This window comes from Macaca nemestrina, chromosome 20 (genome assembly GCF_043159975.1).
Source record: "Macaca nemestrina isolate mMacNem1 chromosome 20, mMacNem.hap1, whole genome shotgun sequence".
In the NCBI taxonomy this organism is placed as follows: domain Eukaryota; kingdom Metazoa; phylum Chordata; class Mammalia; order Primates; family Cercopithecidae; genus Macaca; species Macaca nemestrina.
In genome coordinates this window covers 67,723,401-67,744,239 of record NC_092144.1, presented here as the reverse complement: position 1 = coordinate 67,744,239, position 20,839 = coordinate 67,723,401, and the positions used below count along the sequence as shown (strand labels likewise).

Genomic DNA, 20,839 nt, shown 5'->3' with positions numbered 1-20,839 from the left:
GTGATCCTCTCATCTCAGCCTCCCAAGTAGCTGGGATTACAGGCACATGCTGGTCAGGCTGGTCTTGAACTCCCAACCTCAGAAGATCCACCCACCTCAACCTCCGAAAGTGCTGGGATTACAGACGTGAGCCACCGTGCCTGAGTTTTGTCACTCAGGCTGGAGTGCTATGGTGTGATCACCATGTTGGCCAGGATGGTCTCGATCTCTTGACCTTGTGATCCGCCCACCTCAGCCTCCCCAAGTGCTGGGATTACAGGCATGAGCCACTGCACCCAGCCTCTATTTTCTAATAATAAACAATCCTTGCATCCTGGGGATCAACTCAGGACGTACGACATCTTTATTCACTGTTAATTTTACTAGCAAATAGGATCGTTGCATCTATATTCGTGAGTGGGTTTGGTGATTAAATGTCATTTCTCAGGGTTTTTTATATTTAAGCTTTTACAATAAAGTTATACTAGGCTTATAGAGTAAATTGATATTTTCTATTATCTGCAAGATTTGGAATATATTTGATTATTTCATTGACTGTTTGACAGAACTCACCTCTTCCATATCTTGCAGGGTCTGGAATTTGATTTTGGAGATTATATTACGAAACAGGTGGTTACAATTTATGATAGTTTGCTCAGGGAGGTCTCTCTGAGAGAATAACTTTAGGGACATGAAAGAGACAAAATGCAGACTTTGTGGACATTTTGGATTACATCATTCCAGAGGGTGGAGAGTATCAATGCAGAGTCCCCAAAATAAGAGTATTTTTGGAGGCTCTGCAGTTACCGGGGACAATGCTCCAGGCAGAGGGAAGTCCAAGGGTAGAGAGTGGAAAATGGGAAAGAAGCTGACATTTTCAGAACAGCTTAACTGAAAGTAGTGAGTAAAGGAATAATGCAAGGAAGGTCACAGATGTGGTAAGTCAGGTCTGCTGGTGTAGGGCCATGTCTGACATGAGGTGATCAAATCTTTTGAGAATTCCTGGAGGCGGCCTAACAGGAACAAGAGCTCATATTTCAGCATTGGAGACAGAGCCATCAACAAGACAGACCTTGCTAAATGGGCAGGAGAATGTCAGATGACCCTAAAGGTTCTGATGACAGTAAAGTAGAATGAAATTATAGAGATGGGGTGACTCTATGAGATAGGAGAGTTCCCTTGACCCTTGATCCCTTTGCAGGATGTAACAGGGGTGTGGGTTGCTTACTCGGCACCCCAAGCTCAAACTGCTAGCCAGAGTGGGAGCATGCAGGTGAGTGGGTGCAGGAGCCTGGTGAGTGGTGCAGGAATGAACCCTGTACTGGCCTGGAGCAGCATCCAGGGGTTGCCCGCAACCTCTGGAGCCCCAGAGGGCCTGTGTTAAAAACAATGTTTTGTTGGGTTTTTTTTGAGACAGAGTCTCATGCTGTCACCCAGGCTGGAGTGCAATGGTGTGGTCTCAGCTTACTGCAACCTTCGCCACCCAGGTTCAAGTGATTCTCCTGCCTCGGCCTCTTGAGTAGCTGGGACTACAAGCACATGCCACCACACCTGACTAATTTTTGTATTTTTAGTAGAGACGGGCTTTCACTGTGTTGGCCAGGCTGGTCTCAAACTCCTGACCTCGTGATCCGCCTGCCACCGCCTCCCAAAGTGCTGGGATTACAGGCGTGAGCCACCACACCCGGCCAAAAACACAATATTCTTCTATCAGTTGCCTCCCATGGATGGCTAAGTGATAGCCAGCTCAATGGAGAGTCAGGGTGACAGCCTTTTACACCCTGCCCTCTTGGTACTTCGGTTCTTGCCTGGTGTCCAGAAAGGCCAACTTGAAGGATACTGAATGTGGAGATTTTATTAAGCGGTGGAAGTAGCTCTCAGCAGAAGGGGAGCGGGAAAGGGGATGCTGCGGGAAGAAGGTGATCGTTACCTCAAGCCAGGTCATCTCCACCAGACTCCTCTCCGAAGTCCTGCTGTCTGAAGTTAAGCCACACCCATCCCTAGTCTCCAGCTCAGTTGCTTCTTCTCTCGACTTCGGAAGGGCTGTCAGGACAGTGGAGGCGGCCTGGGATGAAGTGGATTACACGGATTACAAATGAATAAGAAAATCTTCGGCCGGGCGCGGTGGCTCACGCCTCTAATCCCAGCACTTTGGGAGGCCGAGGTGGGCAGATCATGAGGTCAGAAGGTCGAGACCAGTCTGGCTAACACGGTGAAATCCCGTCTCTACTAAAAATACAAAAAAAATTGGCTGGGCGTGGTGGCGGGTGCCTGTAGTCCCAGCTACTCGGGAGGCTGAGGCAGGAGAATGGCGTGAACCCGGAAGGCGGAGCTTGCAGTGAGCCGAGATCGCACCACTGCACTCCAGCCTGGGCGACAGAGCGAGGCTCCGTCTCAGAAAGAAAAAAGAAGAGAAAAGAAAAGAAATATAAATACAACTCCTAAGGAGAAACATGGACTCTCTACTGCAGAGGGTAAGCCACTTCCAGCTAGAATAAAGGATGGCAATTGTAATGAAAAGCCCAATGATATTTTTGCTTCCTCTGGTAGGGAAGCCCTGTCTTTCCCAGGGTAAGAGAGGAAATTCCAAATACACAAAACTCCGGGAATGAGTTCCAAAGCCCCAAGGCAGTTGAGCTCAAAGAAAGCTCCGCCAGGGAGTCCAGGAGCCTGCGCAGTGCTGGCGGACACTAGATCCCAGAAAGTAACGTGTGGCTGGATACCGACGACTACAACTCCCACAGGCCACTAGAACGCCTGGCTCCGGACGAACGTTTCAGGAGACCGCGGTCCTGGGTCACCGCGTTCCACTCGGACCTGTCGCCTCAGTTTCCAGCCCAGCTTTCCTCCTCTGCCCGTCGGGGGGGCACTCACATTCACCGCCTTCTGTCTCCACAATGCGGCTCATCAGGCGGTCCCATATGCCCCTGCGCAGAACTCACCACCTACTTCAGCTCCCAGAGAGCAATGCGCGCCGCGTAATGCATTTGTGCCGCCAACATGTCCCAGAAGCCTTTGTGCCAACATTTTCATCCGGGGACTTTAAGCCAAGAGTCAGCAGCGGGAGGCCTTGGGTATCAGTGAAAGCTGGCTGTAATCGCTGACAGGGTAGGGATATGATAACTGATGTGAGGCATTGGGTGGAGGCCAGGGGTTATTGTTTTATTTGTGATTGCAGGACCCGTAAAACACCCAGTAAAATCAGACTGGCAGCTGGTGTGTCAGAGAGAACCGTCATATACACATTAAGCCTGCAGAATACAAACATATTTTCTACACAGGGGGTGAGGAGGGAAAGAACTTTGTTTACCTCCCTTGTCCTATCGGCTGACTCCAATAAATTGTACTCAGGGTTTGGATATTAAAATCAAAGCATTCAATGGCTCACTCCTTTAGGCCCAGCTGCTCAGGAAGCCGAGGCTGGGAGGTTGGCGGGAGTATTGCTTGAGCCTAGGAGTTGGAGACCAGCCTGGGCAACATAGCAAAAGCCTCTCTCTACAAAAAATACAAAAATTAGTAGTGACTCACCTATAACTCCAGCTATTCGGGAAACTGAGATAGTAGGATCCCTTGAGGCCAGGAGGCCGGGGGTGCAGTGAGCTCTGATGGCACCACTGCACTCCAGCTTCGGCAACAGAGCCAGACCCCGTCTGAAAAGAAAACCAAAGCAGTAGCCATATCTAGTGGTGGAGAAGACATGGACATTAAGTTTTTACCTTGCTGATGGTGCTGTAATAGATTGAAAAACCACGTTGACAAAGTTTTCCCCTGCTTCATGCAGATCTTTGCAAACAAAACTTTTCCTTCCTGTGGACCAATAAGCAGGTTCAAGTATTTTGCTCACAATAGCAAAATACCCGGAGACGGTCCAGGAAAGAGGATGGATGCACAGGCTTCTCTGCACAGTGCAGCGTTATCCGCAGCAGCCCGACAGTTCTCCGTTCTTAAGGCGGTGGAATCAGAGAAGCATCATAATTTACGCTGCAGAATTCCCCCCTTCCATCCTTTAGGCCGTTTCTACAGGGCACCTTCTAGTTTGTCAGTTGGATTGAACCCCAGTTACCTAGTGGAAACCAACTCACACATGTATCCCCCAAAATCGACTAGCATATGCATTGCTATTTCAGCTTTGCCTGGAATTCTTTTTCTCCAAACTAACCTTTCAAACTGGTTCTAGAAATAAGCTTCCCTTCCTCACCTCTCCATCATCTTGGAAGAAATTAACGGGGAAGAAGGACTTTTCTGGTAACTATCTGCCAATAAAATAGCAATCTGCAACTTTCAATCACCAGTCATATTCAGGTCAAGTTTAGCTATTAATTTCTCATAAATTGTAAACATTATAATATCATTTACATATGCAAGTTTGCTTTCATAATCTAAGACCTGCTTCCAGATTTCCACCTCTGTTCCACCCATTTTGAGGTCCATGTGGCTGCACCAGCGGTAAAGGGTGTGGTGTAAGGACAGGAGAGAAGTCAGGAAAAGCCTCACTGGAGCATGGTGAGCTGGTGTTTGTGTCCTCAGTGTGGAACTCATTGCCTTTTCATGTGGGCACATTGCTGGATTTTAAAGAATAATGCCAGGCCCTGTGGCTCACACCTATAATCCCAGCACTTTAGGAGGCCATGGTGGGAGGATAGTTTGAGACCAGTCTGGGCAACATAGTGAGATCCTGTCTTTACAAAAAAAAAATTTTTTTTTTAAATTAGCCAGGTGTGGTGGTGTGCTCCTGTGGTCCCAGCTAATTGGGAGGCTGAGCAGGGAGGATCTTGTGAGCCTAGGAGTTTGCGGCCACAGTGACCTAAGATGGTGCCACTGCACTCTGGCCTAGGTGAAAGAACAAGACCTTGGCCAGACACAGTGGCCCACGCCTGTAATCCCAGCACTTTAGGAGGCTAAGGCAGGTGGATCACCTGAGGTCGGGAGTTCGAGACCAGCCTAACCAACATGGAGAAACCCTGTCTCTACCAAAAATACAAAATTAGCCATGTGTGGTGGCGCATGCCTGTAATCCCAGCTACTCGGGAGGCTGAGGCAGGAGAATTGCTAGAACCTGGGAGGCGGAGGTTGTGGTGAGCCAAGATCGTGCTATTGCACTCCAGCTTGGGCAACAAGAGTGAAACTCCGTCCAAAAAAGAAAAAAAAAAAAAAAAGAAAGAAAAGAAAGAGCAAGACCCCAACTCTTTATTTGTATTTTTATTTTTTGAGACTGAGTTTCGCTTTTCTCACTTAGGCTGGAGTGCAATGGTGCGATCTCAGCTCACTGCAACCTCCGTCTCCCAGGTTCAAACGATTCTCCTGCCTCAGCCTCCCAAGTAGTTGGGATTACAAGTGCCCCATGCACCATCACGCCCTGCTGATTTTTGTATTTTTAGTAGAGAAAGGGTTTCACCATGTTGGCCAGGCTGGTCTCGAACTCCTGACCTCAGGTGATCTGCTGGCCTTGGCCTCCCAAAGTGCTCGGATTACAGGCATGAGCCACCGTGGCTGGCCCCATCTCTTTTTTTAAAAAAAAGGATATCAACATTATGGATTAATTCATTTATTCAACAGAAATTTATTGGTTCTTAGAAACATTCCACTTTCCCAACTGCTTGGAATACTTTAGTGAACAAAACTAACAAATTCCATGCTCTCCTTAGCCTCACATTTTAATGAAGCAAAACAATAAATTGAAAGCATAATCAGGAAATTACATCCTAAGTAGATAAATACTATGAAAATATACATACTTGCATACATATTTATATACATTATCAGACCAGCAACTTAGGAAGCTTCTGGTGTGGAGGGAACAGTTGGCAGAGTAATTTTCTCATGAGTCCTCATATGGCGGTGGTATGTGGATGACTGGCGGTAGCTTCTCTTACAATAGGGACATGTATAAGGCTTTTCTCCTGTGTGGATTCTCTCATGAGACCGCAGGTTGGTTTTGTGGCTGAAGGACTTTTCACACATGCTGCATGTAAAAGGTTTCTCTCCTGTGTGAATTATCTGATGCACACGTAGGTCTGATATCTGGAAGAAGCCTTTTTGACACTCGGGACAAACAAATGGCCTCTCATTCCTGTGTCTTCTCTGGTGAGCTAGTAAGTGACAGAGATACTTAAAGACCTTGGGGCATTCTTCACATTTGTATGATTTTCGGACTCCATGGGATCCTTTCTGATGTACCTCACATGTGGAGTTCCCCTTATTGCTCTGGTGGGTAGGGGCAGACTCAGGGGATGACTGCTCTGGCTGAGAGATAAACCCTGCTCCCATCTCCATAGGGACACCTTGAAAAATAATTCCGTTCGTGGACCCTTCCTGGGATCTAGCAGTGTCTAGCTCTGTTCTTCTTGAATTGTATGGGTTGTCAGAAGAAACACCTCCCTCTTTAGGCCTAGGGCCATTCTCTTCCTGGATGATGATTAGAGAAACTATTGGATTGTCTTGATTAGTATTACTTTCATTTACTTGAGTAGTTTTCAAAGAACTGTTGCAGCCATCTTGTTCATCTTCATGTCCTGTGAAAATAGACACTCACTGAAGTTGTACTCAAGAAGGGGTCCACATAGAACACCCCTCAGCTGTGCAGATTCACCTGACTTACCTTGTCCTGTTTCTGAGGAAGTGTCTTGGGAAGTCTGGAAGGGTGTCCCCATGTTTGCTTCTCTTGGGGTTTTGGCAGACACTTGTTTTGTGAGATGAACAATGACATCTTTTAAGGGCATATTGTCAGAAAAGAGAGCTTCCTGTCCCTGCATGTGGACATGGACCTGTAAAGAAAGCCAGATCACTGTAGTATCTGAATCTGTTGTGTAGCAGAAGACTTTTTGGAAAAGTGGCCCTTGACAGGCTCTCACAAACTCCCTCAAGTATTGGCTACCACATGTTTTGTCCACCATCTCTGGTGGTGTTATTCTTGTTACTATAAGCTCTTATGTTTAATAAAGTCACATGGACATTGAATTTACAAGTACTGAATCATTTCCCCTAGGAAGAATTCAGGGTTAGTTCCTGTGAGCTTCTGGCCACATTATTTTTGTCAATTGATCAATACATGAGTTTGTTTTATGTGTGTATATGTTCAAAGACACCTCATTTAATATATTTATTGATTAAGTCTGAACTCAGAGCATCCAACACACATATTATCTCTGTAATACATAGCAACTTCCTTGCACTTAGGAAGACTAGACAGTGTTTCAGCATTTTACTTCAGTGTCACTTTAAACAACAAAGTTATCAATAAAAAGCATAAAAGTGTGAAAATGTGCCACTAAATAGACTGTGAAAAGGACACTTATTTACACCGTAGGAACCAAAATAGGAAGCAAGGTTGTGGCCTTGTTCAACCTCACCTGGAAACATGCACCTAAGGTGACTCAAATATTTTACCACTCTGCACATATCTGAAAATGATGGATAAGATGCCTCAGGTATTTATTTTAAGCTTACAAATAAATTTTAGCAATTTTGCAAATATGGGCTCTGAGAATAAGGATCTATTGTAATAGTTCTTTAGAATGTCTTTCTTGATTAGGGTTCCCTGACAGAAGAACCAGCTCTTGTCAAGACATTTCTTCCTCAACCTTGAGGTCTTCATTTAAATGTCAATTTCAGGCCGGTCTCACACCTGCAATCCTAGCACTTTGGGAGGCTGAGGCAGGCGGATCACTTGAGGCCAGGAGTTTGAGACCAGCCCAGCCAACATGGTGAAACCCTGTCTCTATAAAAAATACAAAAACTAGCCGGGCTTGGTGGAGCATGCCTGTAATCTCAGCTACTTTGGAAGCTGAGGCACAAGAATGACTTGTGCCTGGGAGGCATAGGTTGCAGTGAGCCGAGATCATGCCACTGCACTCCAGCCTGGGCAACAGAAAAAAAAAAAAAAAAAGTCAATTTCTCTGCCATTATACAGACTAAAATTAACTTAATCAAAAATCAATATGTTTGGCTCCTATATGTCCTACAGAATAAAAAGATATATACCTTTTTGCTTTTTTTCTTGAGAACTTAGGACATTGAAGATTATCCTTTGTGAGAATGGTGGGAGAGTGTGAGCTGACTAATAACTGGACCTCCAATAGCTTCTCTAACTTCCAGACAACTCTAACTGACCGTGATTTATTTCTTACTTTCCTTTGTCCCTCATCCCAGAAGTCAGAATGCTGTACTCACTAAGGCAGGTGGATTTATGATGTCATCAGTCAGGTCTTCCATGAATCTCTCCAGGTTTTTGCCACTTGATTTCCATTTCTCTTTCACAGTGGCTTTGTCATTGCAGTGGCCACCAATCATAAACTGCTCCAGGACTAATAGAGAAATAATTTCATCCTTGCTGTGCTTTTCTGGTTGCAGCCATGAGTGAAAGATCCTATAAAGTCTTTGCAATTCCTGCCTTGCATATGAATTATTGCTGTCTTGAAATGAATTGAGCATCATTCTTGAGAACTCAGAAATCCCTTCTTCTGTCTGAACAGCAGGTCCTTGACTTCGTCGAAACTCTGAATTTTCTGATCCAAGATTATTCTCGGATGGTTCATGCTGAAATATGGTTCTTAGATCTAAAGCCATTCTTAGCAATAAATCTCAGAGAGACTTAACTTTGATGATTCAGTCCCTTGAGTCTCTAGGGATTTCTTTCAACAGTTGGTAGATTCTTTAAAACTGCAAGCTAGAAATAGAAAAGAGATAAGTAATTAATTGCACCACTGGCATAATTAAAGACAAATCAACCAAAAAGTTAGGCCTAGATGGTTCTATGGATGAATTCAAAGAAATGATTATAACTTAACATAAACTCTCCCAGAGCATATAAGAGGAAGCACTACCCACTTTAGTTACTGAGGTCAGCACTTCCTGATATCAAAATTTTACAAATACATTAAAATAATCCAAAACAAAATGTTTGAAAATCAAATCTACTCACATATACATTGCAAGTGGTGTTCATTTCTAAAATGCAGTAAGTTTGGGTTAAAATTCAAAAATCAATGCAATTTACTTCGTTAACAGGATATGGCTACAAGAATGTAATAAAATCATCTCAATGAATGCATTTAAAATGTTTAAATGCCAGTGTTTATTACTGAAAAAGGCACTTAATAGACTAGAACTATTAGGAAATATCCTTGGCTGGGCACAGTGGCTCACTCCTGTAATCCCAGAACTGTGGGAGGCCGAGGAGGGTGGATCACTTGAGGTCAGCAGTTCGAGATTAGCCTGGCCAACATGGTGAGGCGCCATCTCTACTAAAAATACAAAACTTGCTGGGCATGGTGGCTCACGCCTGTAATCTCAACACTTTGGGAGGCTGAGGCAGGTGGATCACCTGAGGTCAGGATTTCTTTTTTTTTTTTTTTTTTTTTTTTTTTTTTTTTTTTTGAGACAGAGTCTCACTCTGTCGCCCAGGCTAGAGTGCAGTGGCTGGATCTCAGCTCACTGCAAGCTCCGCCACCCGGGTTCACGCCATTCTCCTGCCTCAGCCTCCCGAGTAGCTGGGACTACAGGCACCCGCCACCTCACCTGGCTAGTTTTTTTTTTTTTAATTTTTTAGTAGAGACAGAGTTTCACTGTATTAGCCAGGATGGTCTCGATCTCCTGACCTCGTGATCCGCCTGTCTCGGCCTCCCAAAGTGCTGGGATTACAGGCTTGAGCCACCGCACCCCGCCTCGAGGTCAGGATTTCAAGACCAGCCTGACCAATATGGTGAAACTCCATCTCTGCTAAAAATACAAAAATCAGCCAAGCATGGTGGTGTGTGCCTGTAGTCCCAGCTACTCAGGTGGCTGAGATGGGAGAGTTGCTGGAGCTGGGGAGGTGGAGACTGCAGTGAGCTAAGATCGTGCCACTGTACTCCAGCCTGGGCAACAGAGCAAGACTTCATCTAAAAAAACAACAACACACACACACTCACACACACACACAAAACTTAGCCGGGTGTGGTGGCACGTCCCTGTAGACCCAGATACTAGTTACTTCAGTGGCGGAGGCACGAGAATCGCTTGAACCTGGGAAGTGGAGGTGGCAATGAGCCAGGATCATGCCACTGAGTTCCTGCCTGGGTAACAGAGTGAGACTCTTTCTCAAAAAAAAAAAAAAAAAACAAAACAACAACAACAAAAAAAAACTTGATGTGAAAAATATTTTACAAAATAATTACAACAAAATTTATTGTTAAAAGTTTTCTGCTTCAGCTATCATCTCTATGAAACATTGGATTGCTCCCTAACCAGTGAAATAAGGAAAGAAAATATTTCAAACCTATTTATAGAGTCTTGATTTTGTTTACAAAACGTATTCAATAAATTTGGTGGGGATGTAAATCAGTTAACCTCTATGGAAAACAGATGGAGATTTCTCAGAGAACTAAAAATAGAACTATCATTTGATCCAGCTCGGTATCTACTCAAAAGAAAAGAAATGGTTATATAAAAAAGACACCTGCCCTAATATTTTGATTGCAGCACTAGTCACAAGAGCAAAGTCATGGAACCAACCTAAGAGTCTACCAGTGGTTGACTGGATAAAGAATATGTGAAATACATACCATGGAACATTATGCAGCCATAAAAAAGAATGAAATTAGTCCGTTGCAGCAACATAGATGGAGCTGGAGGCCATTATCCTAAGTGAACTAACTCAGAAACAGAAAACCAAATACCACATGTTCTCACTTATAAGTGGTAGCTAAACAGTGGGTACACATGGACATAAGGATGGAAATAGTAGATGCTGGGGACTCCACTGGGGGAGGTGGGAGGGAAATGGGTATTGAAAAATTACCCATTGAGTACAATGTTAACTATTTGAGTAATGGGTACACTAGAAGCCCGATTTCCACTAATATGCAGAATACCTTTGTAACAAACATGCGCATGTACTCCCTGAATCTAAAACAAAATAAAATATTCAACGTGAATTTAGTAAGATGTCTATTACAATGCCAATATACCAAAATGAACTGAATATTGTAATATTATGTTATCACAAACAGTTGAAATTAAAACCAAAAACCTCTTTTCACTGTGATGCCTGTAATCCCAACACTTTGGGTGGCTGAGGTGGGTGGATCACTTGAAACCAGGAGTTCAAGACCAGACTGGTCAACATGGTGAAACCCTGTCTCTACTAAAAATATAAAAATTAGCCGGACGTGGTGGTGCATGCCTGTAATTCCAGCTACTCGGGAGGCTGAGCCAGGAGAATGGCTTGCACTTGGAAGCAGACGTTGCAGTGAGTTGAGATCGGGCCACTGCACTTCAGCCTGGATAACACAGAGAAACTCCGTCTCAATAATAGAAATAGTAATCATCATCGTCATCACAATCATCATCATCAGAAAATAAAGTATTAGAAACTGAGAGTAGAAGGGTGGTTGCCGGGAGCGTGGTGGGGCATATGGGAAGATGTTGAGCAAATGGTGCAAACTTTATTTCTTTATTTTGAGACAGGGTCTCCCTCTGTCAGCCAGGCTAGAGTGCAGTGATGCCATCACAGCTTACTGCAGCCTCAACCTCCTGGGTTCAAGCAATCCTCCTGCCTTAGCTTCTTGAGTAGCTGGGACTACAGGCATGCACCACCACACTCAGCTAATTTAAAAAAAATTTTCTTTTCGAGACTTGGTCTCGCTGTTTTGTCCAGGCTGTCTTGAACTCCTGGACTCAAGTGACTGCTCCTCACTCTAGCCTTTCAAAGTACTGGGATTACAGGCATGAGCTACTATGCCTATGGCAAACTTTCTTTTATAAAATGAATATGTGGCTGGGCACGGTGACTCGCACCTGTAATCCCAGCACTTTGGGAGGCCGAGACAGGCAGATCACTTGAGATGAGACATGGTGAAACCCTGTCTCTACTAAAAATAAAAAATTAGCCAGGCATGGTGGTGCACACCTGTAATTCTAGCTACTCGGTAGGCTGAGGCAGGAGAATCGCTTGAACCCGGGAGATGGAGGTTGCAGCGAGCCAAGATCGTGCCACTGCATTCCAGCCTGGGCGACAGAGTGAAACTCCATCTCAAAGTAAATAAATAAATAAATAAATAAATAAATAAATAAATAAATAAATTAAATGTCACCATGTCATTCTCAGGCTAGGAAAAAAATGAATATTCTCTGCAGATCTGATGTACAGTATGGTGGCTATAGCTAATATATATTGTATGCTTGCAATTTGCTAGATTTTTAGTGTTCTCATGATGTAAATAAGATAATTGGCTCACGCCTGTAATCCCAGTGCTTTGGGAGGCTGAGATGGACATATCGCTTGAGGTCAGCAATTCAAGACCAGCCTGGTAACATGGTGGATCCCCACCTCTACTAAAAATGCAAAAATTAGTTGGGTGTGGTGTCATGCACCTGTAATCCCAGCTACTTGGGAGGCTGAGGCACAAGAATTGCTTGAACCCGAGAGGTGGGGGTTGTAGTGAGCCAAGATCACACCACTATACTCTAGCTTAAGTGACAGAGCAAGACTCTGTCTCAAAAAAAAAAAAAAAAAGAAAAGAAAAGAAAAGAAAAAAGATAACTATGTGAGGTGATGAATATGCTAACTAACTTGATTGTGGTAATCATTTTGCAATGTATACATATATACAGAGAGAGATGTCACATTGTATACTTAAATAGATAGAGTCTTTGTCAATTATACCTCAGTAAAGCTAGGGAAAACAAGAAAAAGAGAAAGAAGAGAATAAAATACAAAAGACAAGCCAGAATCCATACAAATGACACCTTTCTCTGGTTGAAAACTTATTAGGCACAGACATCTGCAAGGCCACTACCAGCTACACCCACTGTGTTGTAAAAGGATACATTCCTTAGAAAACATTCTTAGTACCTTTACTGTTTGAATTTTTTTCCCGTTAACAGTTACCATTTCTTAGAACTTCACTGCTTTAACCAAAGCTACAATTTTATGTTTATCTGTTTTTTTTTTTTTTTTTTTTTTTGAGACGGAGTCTCGCTCTGCCGCCCAGGCTGGAGTGCAGTGGCCGGATCTCAGCTCACTGCAAGCTCCGCCTCCCGGGTTCACGCCATTCTCCTGCCTCAGCCTCCCGAGTAGTTGGGACTCCAGGCGCCCGCCACCGCGCCCGGCTAGTTTTTTGTATTTTTTAGTAGAGACGGGGTTTCACCGTGTTAGCCAGGATGTTCTCGATCTCCTGACCTCGTGATCCGCCCGTCTCGGCCTCCCAAAGTGCTGGGATTACAGGCTTGAGCCACCGCGCCCGGCCTGTTTATCTGTTTTTACTCCCTGTCCTTTCCCACTGATGCTTAGGATTCAGAAGTAAAACTGAGTTTGCATTGCTTGAAATTGATTTATAATCCCAAATCAGATTACCTGCCTGTACAACTATAGACACACCCTTTGGAATCCTGAATGGATAAAGAATTTAATCCCTTTTCTGTTAATGTATCATAGCTATTTTTGTGGTTTTTTCCTCCAATTTTATATATGGTCAACATTTCAAAGATTTGTGCAATTTTGAAAAAAGCAAACTTCATGCCATAAAATCAGAAAATGGTGGGAGTAATACGTGGGCACACAAAAACCTAACTGATTTCTGTTAGTGAATGTTATTTCCTGCTTGTGTTAATCTCATCTGGTCTGATTAGACCAGATCTGCCACCCTGATGGCATCAGTTAATGAGGCAGAGGTGATCCTGGTAAAACCTCTTGGGAGAAAATGGAACACATTCTTGCCTTTCCCTAATCCATTTGTCATAATGCTTCCAGTCAACGTTTATAAATGCTAATTTGCTCACATCATACCCCACTCTACTCTCTGGATGGCTCCCCTTTGCCCTCAGGGAAAAGCACTGAGTCCTTGTCCTATGAGGCTTTCCTGGGCCAGCTCTACACTTCTCAAGCTCCATCTTAGGTGGTGTGGCTGGTTCTCTACATGTAGGGACATTGGTCTCTCTCCCTTTGTTTTTGTTTTTTGTTTTTTCCTGTGGAACCCATGGCTTCTCCTTCATTTCACTTCCCTCCAAATTCTCTTTTTGGATTACCCTCGCTTTCTCCCCTATGACACACAGACCACATGTTCACACTTGGAGACATGCACTCCATCCCACAGAGACAAGGCTGCAAAGTATTATGGTTTATTTCCCAGAACCTGGGAATTCAAAACAAGGCTACCGGAGTTCTAATCTGGAGTCTGGCATTTACAGACTGTGTGATGCAGGCATGCTTCCCATCAGGTCTGGGTCTGTGTCCTGGGGTTTATGATTTCTAGTGACCCTCAGCTAAATATCTCATATAATGCAATACAAAGGAATTACTAAGCTGGGCGCAGTGGCTCACGTCTGTAATCCCAGCACTTTTGGAGGCTGAAAGTGGGCAAATCACTGGAGGCCAGGAGCTTGAGACCACCCTGGGCAACATGGCAAAATCTTGTCTCCTCAAAAAATAGAAAAATTAGCCTGGTGTGGTGGTGTGCGCCTGTAGTCCCAGCTACGCAGGAAGCTAATGTGGAAGGATCACTGGAGGCTGGGGAGGCTGAGGCTGCAGTGAGCTGTGACTGGGGCTACTAAACTTTAGCCTGAGTGACAGAGACCTTGTCTCGGAAAAAAAAAAAATTACTAGAACATAAAGCGATACGATAGACTTTTCTAAGAGAAATCTTCAGTCACACCAGTCCTTTATACAAAGTACACGACATTAAGCCCTTCTGGGTCAGAGCTGTTTTAACAAAAGATCATTCCCTACACCTGGGAGACCGCCATATCTCTGTACTTAGGAATTTTCCTGAAATAGCTATGCCTACATACACATGCATACACACTCAGAGACACAAAACTGGGAATTTTCCTTCCATTATGGAAGCTTACCTCCTTCTTGGTTGGCTGGGTAATCCTGGGCTGAACACTGAACTGTTGTGTGACCGGCTTTCCACACTGGGTTTATCTGATGTGCCTCCTAAGGCTGCTCCCTTTTATAGGATCTAGAATCAGTGATTTAAAGACATGATTGGATAACACTTGTCTGTTGATTGAATTACTGATGGAATCTTCATCCAGCCACAGCTCCGTGTCTCTAATACAGTGTTAAATACCATCACTGGTCCTAGGTCAATAGGTCATAAACAAACACATTAGTATTTCTGCAGGCTAGGTGCAGCAGCTCACACCTGTAATCTCAGCATTTTGGGAGGCCGAGGCAGGCAGATCACCTGAGATCAGGAGTTCGAGACCAGCCTGGCCAACATGGTGAAACCCTTTCTCTACTAAAAATACAAAAATTAGCCGGGCATGGTGGTGGGCACCTGTAATCCCAGCTACTCGGCAGGCTGAGGCAGGAGAATCGCTTAAACCTGGGAGGTGGAGGTTACAGTGAGCCAAGATTGCACCACTGCATTCCAACCTGGGAGACACAGCAAGACTCTGAAGCCCTAGCCTGAGCAACAAAGCAAGACCCTGTCTCTACCAAAAATAATGTTAAAAATGTTAGCCAGGTATGGTGGCATGTCCCTATAGCTTGTTTGAGCCAAGGAGTTCGTGGCTACAGTGGATTATGACTGCCCCACTGAACTCTGGCCTGGGAAACAGAAGGAGACCCAGTCTCAAAAACAAACAAACAAAAAACACGCCTGTAATCCTAGCACTTTTGGAGGCCGAGGTGGGCGGATCACGAGGTCAGGAGTTCGAGGCCAGCCTGGCCAATGTGGTGAAACCCCATGTCTACTAAAAATACAAAAATTAGCCAGGCATAGTGGCACGTGCCTGTAGTCCCAGCTATTCAGGAGGCTGAGCAGAAGAATTGCTTGAACCTGGGAGGAGGTTGCAGTGAGCTGAGATTGTGCCACTGCACTGCAGCCTGGGCGACAGAGGGAGACTCTGTCTCAAAAACAAACAAAAACAAAAACACAAAATCTGCTGTTAAATGTGACAATGTCCACATTAAATGAAAATATAATAACAAACGTTATATATAACACGTTAGTCTCACAAATTCTGGTCAAGTTTTATTATAAATTACTCATACAAACATGACAAACTTTTGCTCAAACTTTTCAGTGTTCAGAGATTTATGAATTACAAGGGTGGCAGAGGGCAAGGCTAGTGCTCTGTCTCCTTCTGTGCCAGTTCCAGGCTGGTGGAACAGAGGGGGCCCAGGACCCCAGAGAAGGCATTCCTAATCCATCAAAAAGATGACAGGGGCTGAGACTAGGATTATATCAGTGGAAAGGGAGAAATTGGTACATATTTTATATTGAGAAAGCGTATGATGTTTGATAGACTCTAAGGAGTTTCATCCACATTTACTCCATATAGAAAAGTATCCCTGCTCCCATCAAGAGCCAACTTTCCACTGGTGGTTTAGGTCCTGTCACCAACTGTGTCATTAAACCAACTGTGACAGGACATAAAGCACCAGTGGAAAATTGACTCTTGATGGGAACAGGGATACTTCTCTGCTACAACAATGAGAAATGGGCCGGGCGTAGTGGCTCATGCCTGTAATCCCAGCACTTTGGGAGGCCGAGGTGGGTGGATCACCTGAGGTCAGGAGTTCGAGACCAGCCTGGCCAACATGGTGAAACCTCGTCTTTACTAAAAAAGTACAAAAATTAGCCAGGCCTGGTGGTGGGCGCCTGTAATCCCAGGTACTCGGGAGGCTGAGGCAGGAGAATTGCTTAAACCTGGGAGGCAGAGGTTGTAGTGAGCCAAGATCACACCACTGTTCTCCAGCCTGGGCAACAGAGTGAAACTCCGTCTCAAAACAAAACAAAACACAACAAAACAAAAACGAAAAATGTAGAGAATGTGAGTACCACTGGAGGTCAGTTGTTAATTGGTGGTGGGATGTGTACCGGACGCGGTGGCTCACGCCTGTAATCCCAGCAAGTTGGGAGGCCGAGGCGGGCGGATCACAGGTCAGGAGATCGAGACCATCCTGGTAACACGATGAAACCCCGTCTCTACTAAAAATACAAAAAATTAGGCAGAGCTTGCAGTGAGCCGAGATTGCGCCACTGCACTCCAGCCTGGGCAACAGAGCGAGACTCCATCTCAAAAAAAAAAAAAAAAAGATTGTGGTGGGATGTCTCCTTCTGCAGTCTCAGGGAGTTCCTTGAGTAAGGAGCTGTAAGGAAAAAGTTTTGGGAAAAGCTGGCAATTTCTGTTTGGAGGAGGTTGTTGGATTTTTGAGTTCAGATATACAGCCAGTTGTTGAACATGCTGGTGTGTAACTCTGGGAGCAGTTAGACCTGGGGCATGATGACATCAGTAAGAGTGGTAATAGCATCAGGGATCATAATAACTAACCTTTAAGCAGTCAGGGCATATTTGACTCTGTTCTCAGTGCTTTCTGTACATTAGCCCATTTCCATTACAACAGTCCTGTAATGTAGATCCTAAATAACTCCATTTTAACATCAAAGTAACAGAGGCACAGAGAAGTTCAGTACCTTGGCCAGTGCTACATAGCCTGTAAGTGGCTGGGCTAGGATTTGATACCTGGCTCCAGAGTGGGACTCTGAATGCTACATTAAGGAGGCAAAGGCACACAGCCACTGTGTAAAACCAGCAGCTTTCTAGGGAATGGGCCAATGGAGGAGTGAAGGGCATGAGCAGGAGGATTTATCCTTGGGGAACACAGGTGGTGGAGGAAATGACCTGGCGATACCCCAATTTAGGCATGGAATAAACAGGCACAAAAGAAAAATAAATGTGAAAGCCACATAGTAATTTAATCAAATAAGGATATTACAAAGACAGCTATCAGATGTTTTTCTGATCAATTGGGAAGGCAGTAGTGCTGCCTTTGGTAAAAATAGATGACCTGTTTACATCCAGCATCATCTCAGCTTGTGTCTGGTGAGTATCCCCGCTCCAGTGTGAGTGAGGAAAATAACCCTTGTTTCCAAGAAGACAAAGCCAATCTGCCTCAGTATGTAGGAAACAGTGATTTCAATTAGAATACAAAACAAAACAAAACAACAACAACAACAACAAAACCTGGTAGGAAAATAAACAAAACTGTTACTTTCTTTTTTTTCTAAGACAAGTCTTGCTCTGTCGCCCAGGCTGGAGTGCAGTGGTGCGATCTTCGCTCACCACAACCTCCACCTCCCGGGTTCAAGCAGTTCTCCTGCCTCAGCCTCCGGAGTAGCCGGGATTACTGGCGTGCGCCATCACGCCCAGCTTATTTTGTATTTTTAGTAGAGATGCGGTTTCTCCATTTTGATCAGGCTGGTCTGGAAATTCTGACCTCATGATCCACCCGCCTCAGCCTCCCAAAGTGCTAGGATTACAGACGTGAGCCACCGCGCCCGGCCTTGGATTAATTTTAGAAAAAGGGTGGCTTTAGGTTAAACACACATTTACAAAAGAGCAATGATTCACCCAGGAGCTGACAGGTGCAGACTGTCAGTGAACTTGTGTTGTATGAGCTTAAAAAGAAAAAAGTAGGCCAGGCGCGGTGGCTCAAGCCTGTAATCCCAGCACTTTGGGAGGCCGAGGCGGGTGGATCACGAGGTCAGGAGATAGAGACCATCCTGGCTAACACGGTGAAACCCCGTCTCTACTAAAAATACAAAAAATTAGCCGGGCGTGGTGGCGGGCGCCTGTAGTCCCAGCTACTTGGGAGGCTGAGGCGGGAGAATGGCGTGAACCCGGGAGGCGGAGCTTGCAGTGAGCCGAGATCGCGCCACTGCGCTCCAGCCTGGGAGACACAGCTAGACTCCGTCTCAAAAAAAAAAAAAAAAAAAAAGTATTAAAATGTAAAATACAAAAATTGACACCAAGTGTAAACATCTTTGTGACTACAGACACTGGAGATACCAGCTGCCTCCCTGTATTTAGCAGCCTACACAAATGGTAAGGGGTGTGCTGCGGGGTGTTAGCATGCTGGAGTGGCTGGGGTGGGAAGAACCGCTGGAAGCCAAGTAGATACACTCCAGGAAAAACATCAGAACTGAAGTTACAGAAAATGGAATCCCAGTAGCACAGTGGCAGCTAGATTCCTTTTGCTTTTGTCTGTAGCTTGCATTAGCAGAGTGCAATATCCAGTTACTATCCACTTTACTTTTCTAATCGTGCAGACACCCCAAAAGGTAAAAGACCCCTATGCTTCCAGCCAGCAGCGGCTTTGCAGGACTGCCAGGCTCTCAGACCCCACATCACTTGGCCTTCTTAGTGGGGTTAGCTCCCAGAATGCGGCTAAAAGCCAATTTTGCCCCTGGTCAGTCATGGAATAGCCCAGCTTAGCCTCACTGTTAATGAAGGACATCAATTCCACGCAGGTCTCCACGAGGAGGGGGCGCTCCACGACCGGCACGCGTGCGCTTGTCCTGGCAAAGGACTTTCCGTTTTGGCGTTTTTGACCTTGGATTTACAGAGCCTTGAAGCTTTCCATCTGGCACAGAGCTGCTGTGTTCTCATCCGCACCAGCCATCGCGTGTCGTACGAAACGGGCCCAGGGCACGTTTGTGGACCAGGGATTCCATCTGTTTACGAAGGAAAGGCGACTTCGCTTGTCCCACTGAATTCGAATCCCAAAACCTTCTCGCTTGTTGAGCGATTTAGGGGGAAACTGGAATTCCCGGCGGGAGACGGCGTGCCATCCGGGCCGCCTGCCAGCCCTGGATCGGATGAAGCCGTCTCCACCGCCGAGCGCGCCCTGCCGGTGACCGGCTCCAGCCGCCGCTTCTCACTGTCCCGGGCGCCCCTCGGCGGCAGCCGCAGCCCCGGGTCTCGCCGTCCTCCGCGGCCGCACGACTGAGCCGACTCCTCCCCCGCCGCTGGGTGCCGCGGGCGGCAACACCGAGGATTCCCTGACGGGTGCGGCGCTGGGCCCCAGAAGCCTGGAGCCGCAGCCCCGCGCCCAGCTCCTCGTCCGCCGCCAGCAGCGCCCTGGGGGTCCCGACCCCGATCCCTCACTTTCATCTATCCAAGAATTTATTTTCCTTCCTTTCCTCCCTCCCTCCCTCTCTTCCTCCCTCCCTCCCTCCCTTCCTTCCCTCCCTCCCTCTCTTCCTCCCTCCCTCCCTCCCTTCCTTCCCTCCCTCCCTCCCTTCCTTCCCTCCCTCCCTCCCTTCCTTCCCTCCCTCCCTCCCTTCCTTCCCTTCCTTCCTTCCTTCCTCTTTCTTTTCCTTTCTTCTCTTCTTTTCTTTTTTCTTTTCTTTTTCTTTTTTGACAGAGTCTCTGTCGCCCAGGCTGGAGAGCAATGGCACGATCTCGGCTCACTGCAACCTCCACCTCCCAGGTTCAAGCCATTGTCCTGCCTCAGCCTCCTGAGTAGCTGGGACTACAGGTGCCTTCACCACGCCCGGCTAATTGTTTTTTGGTATTTTTAGTAGAGACGGGGTTTCACCATGTTGGTCAGGCTGGTCTCGAACTCTTGATGTCAGGTGATCCGCCCGCCTCTGCCTCCCACACTGGTAGGATTAGAGGCGTGAGCCACAGTGCCTGGCCTTCTCTAGTAATTTCAAAATCGTTTTATTACAAGTCAATAAAATGTAAACAAATTAATAAAATTTAAAACATGCAATAAAGAGGATTTGTTCAATAAAGATAAATTCAACTACCAACAGCTGTTTTTTGTTGTTGTTGTTGTTGTTTTGAGACAGGTTCTCACTCTGTCACCCAGGCTGCAGTACAGTGGTGGGATCTGAGCTCACTGTAACCTTTGCCTCCTGGGCTCAAGAGATCCTCCCACCTCAGCCTCCTGAGTAGCTGGAAGTAGCTGGGATTACAGGCTCATGATACCACACCCAGCTAATTTTTTTTTTTTTTTAGAGACAGGGTTTCACCACGTTGTCCAGGCTGGCCTCGAACTCCTGGACTCAAGTGATCCTCCTGCCTCGGCCTCCCAAAGTAAGTGCGCCCGGCCTATAGCATTTTCTTGACATAAAGGTCTACC

General features: G+C 45.7%; 1 protein-coding gene across 1 annotated transcript; it reads right to left on the bottom strand.

Moving 5' to 3' along the window:
- Nucleotides 1–5,424: 5,424 nt before the first annotated feature.
- LOC105488080 (zinc finger and SCAN domain containing 4) lies at nt 5,425–9,335 on the bottom strand. Its single transcript, XM_011751812.3, has 3 exons — nt 8,149–9,335; nt 6,578–6,743; nt 5,425–6,491 (listed from the first exon to the last, which is right to left on the bottom strand). The coding sequence occupies exons 1-3, from the start codon at nt 8,542–8,544 to the stop codon at nt 5,752–5,754; spliced, it is 1,302 nt and encodes a 433-aa protein (XP_011750114.2). The 5' UTR covers nt 8,545–9,335; the 3' UTR covers nt 5,425–5,751.
- Between the last annotated feature and the right edge of the window lie 11,504 nt (nt 9,336–20,839).

Bases quoted from the DNA above. Each gene is read 5' to 3' on its own strand.
- LOC105488080 (XM_011751812.3), bottom strand. From the start codon at position 8,544: ATGGCTTTAGATCTAAGAACCATATTTCAGCATGAACCATCCGAGAAT. The intron at 6,744-8,148 runs GTGAGTACAGCA...CTTTCTTTACAG, and splicing joins TCATAAATCCACCTGCCTTA to GTCCATGTCCACATGCAGGG. The intron at 6,492-6,577 runs GTAAGTCAGGTG...CTATTTTCACAG, and splicing joins TTCCTCAGAAACAGGACAAG to GACATGAAGATGAACAAGAT.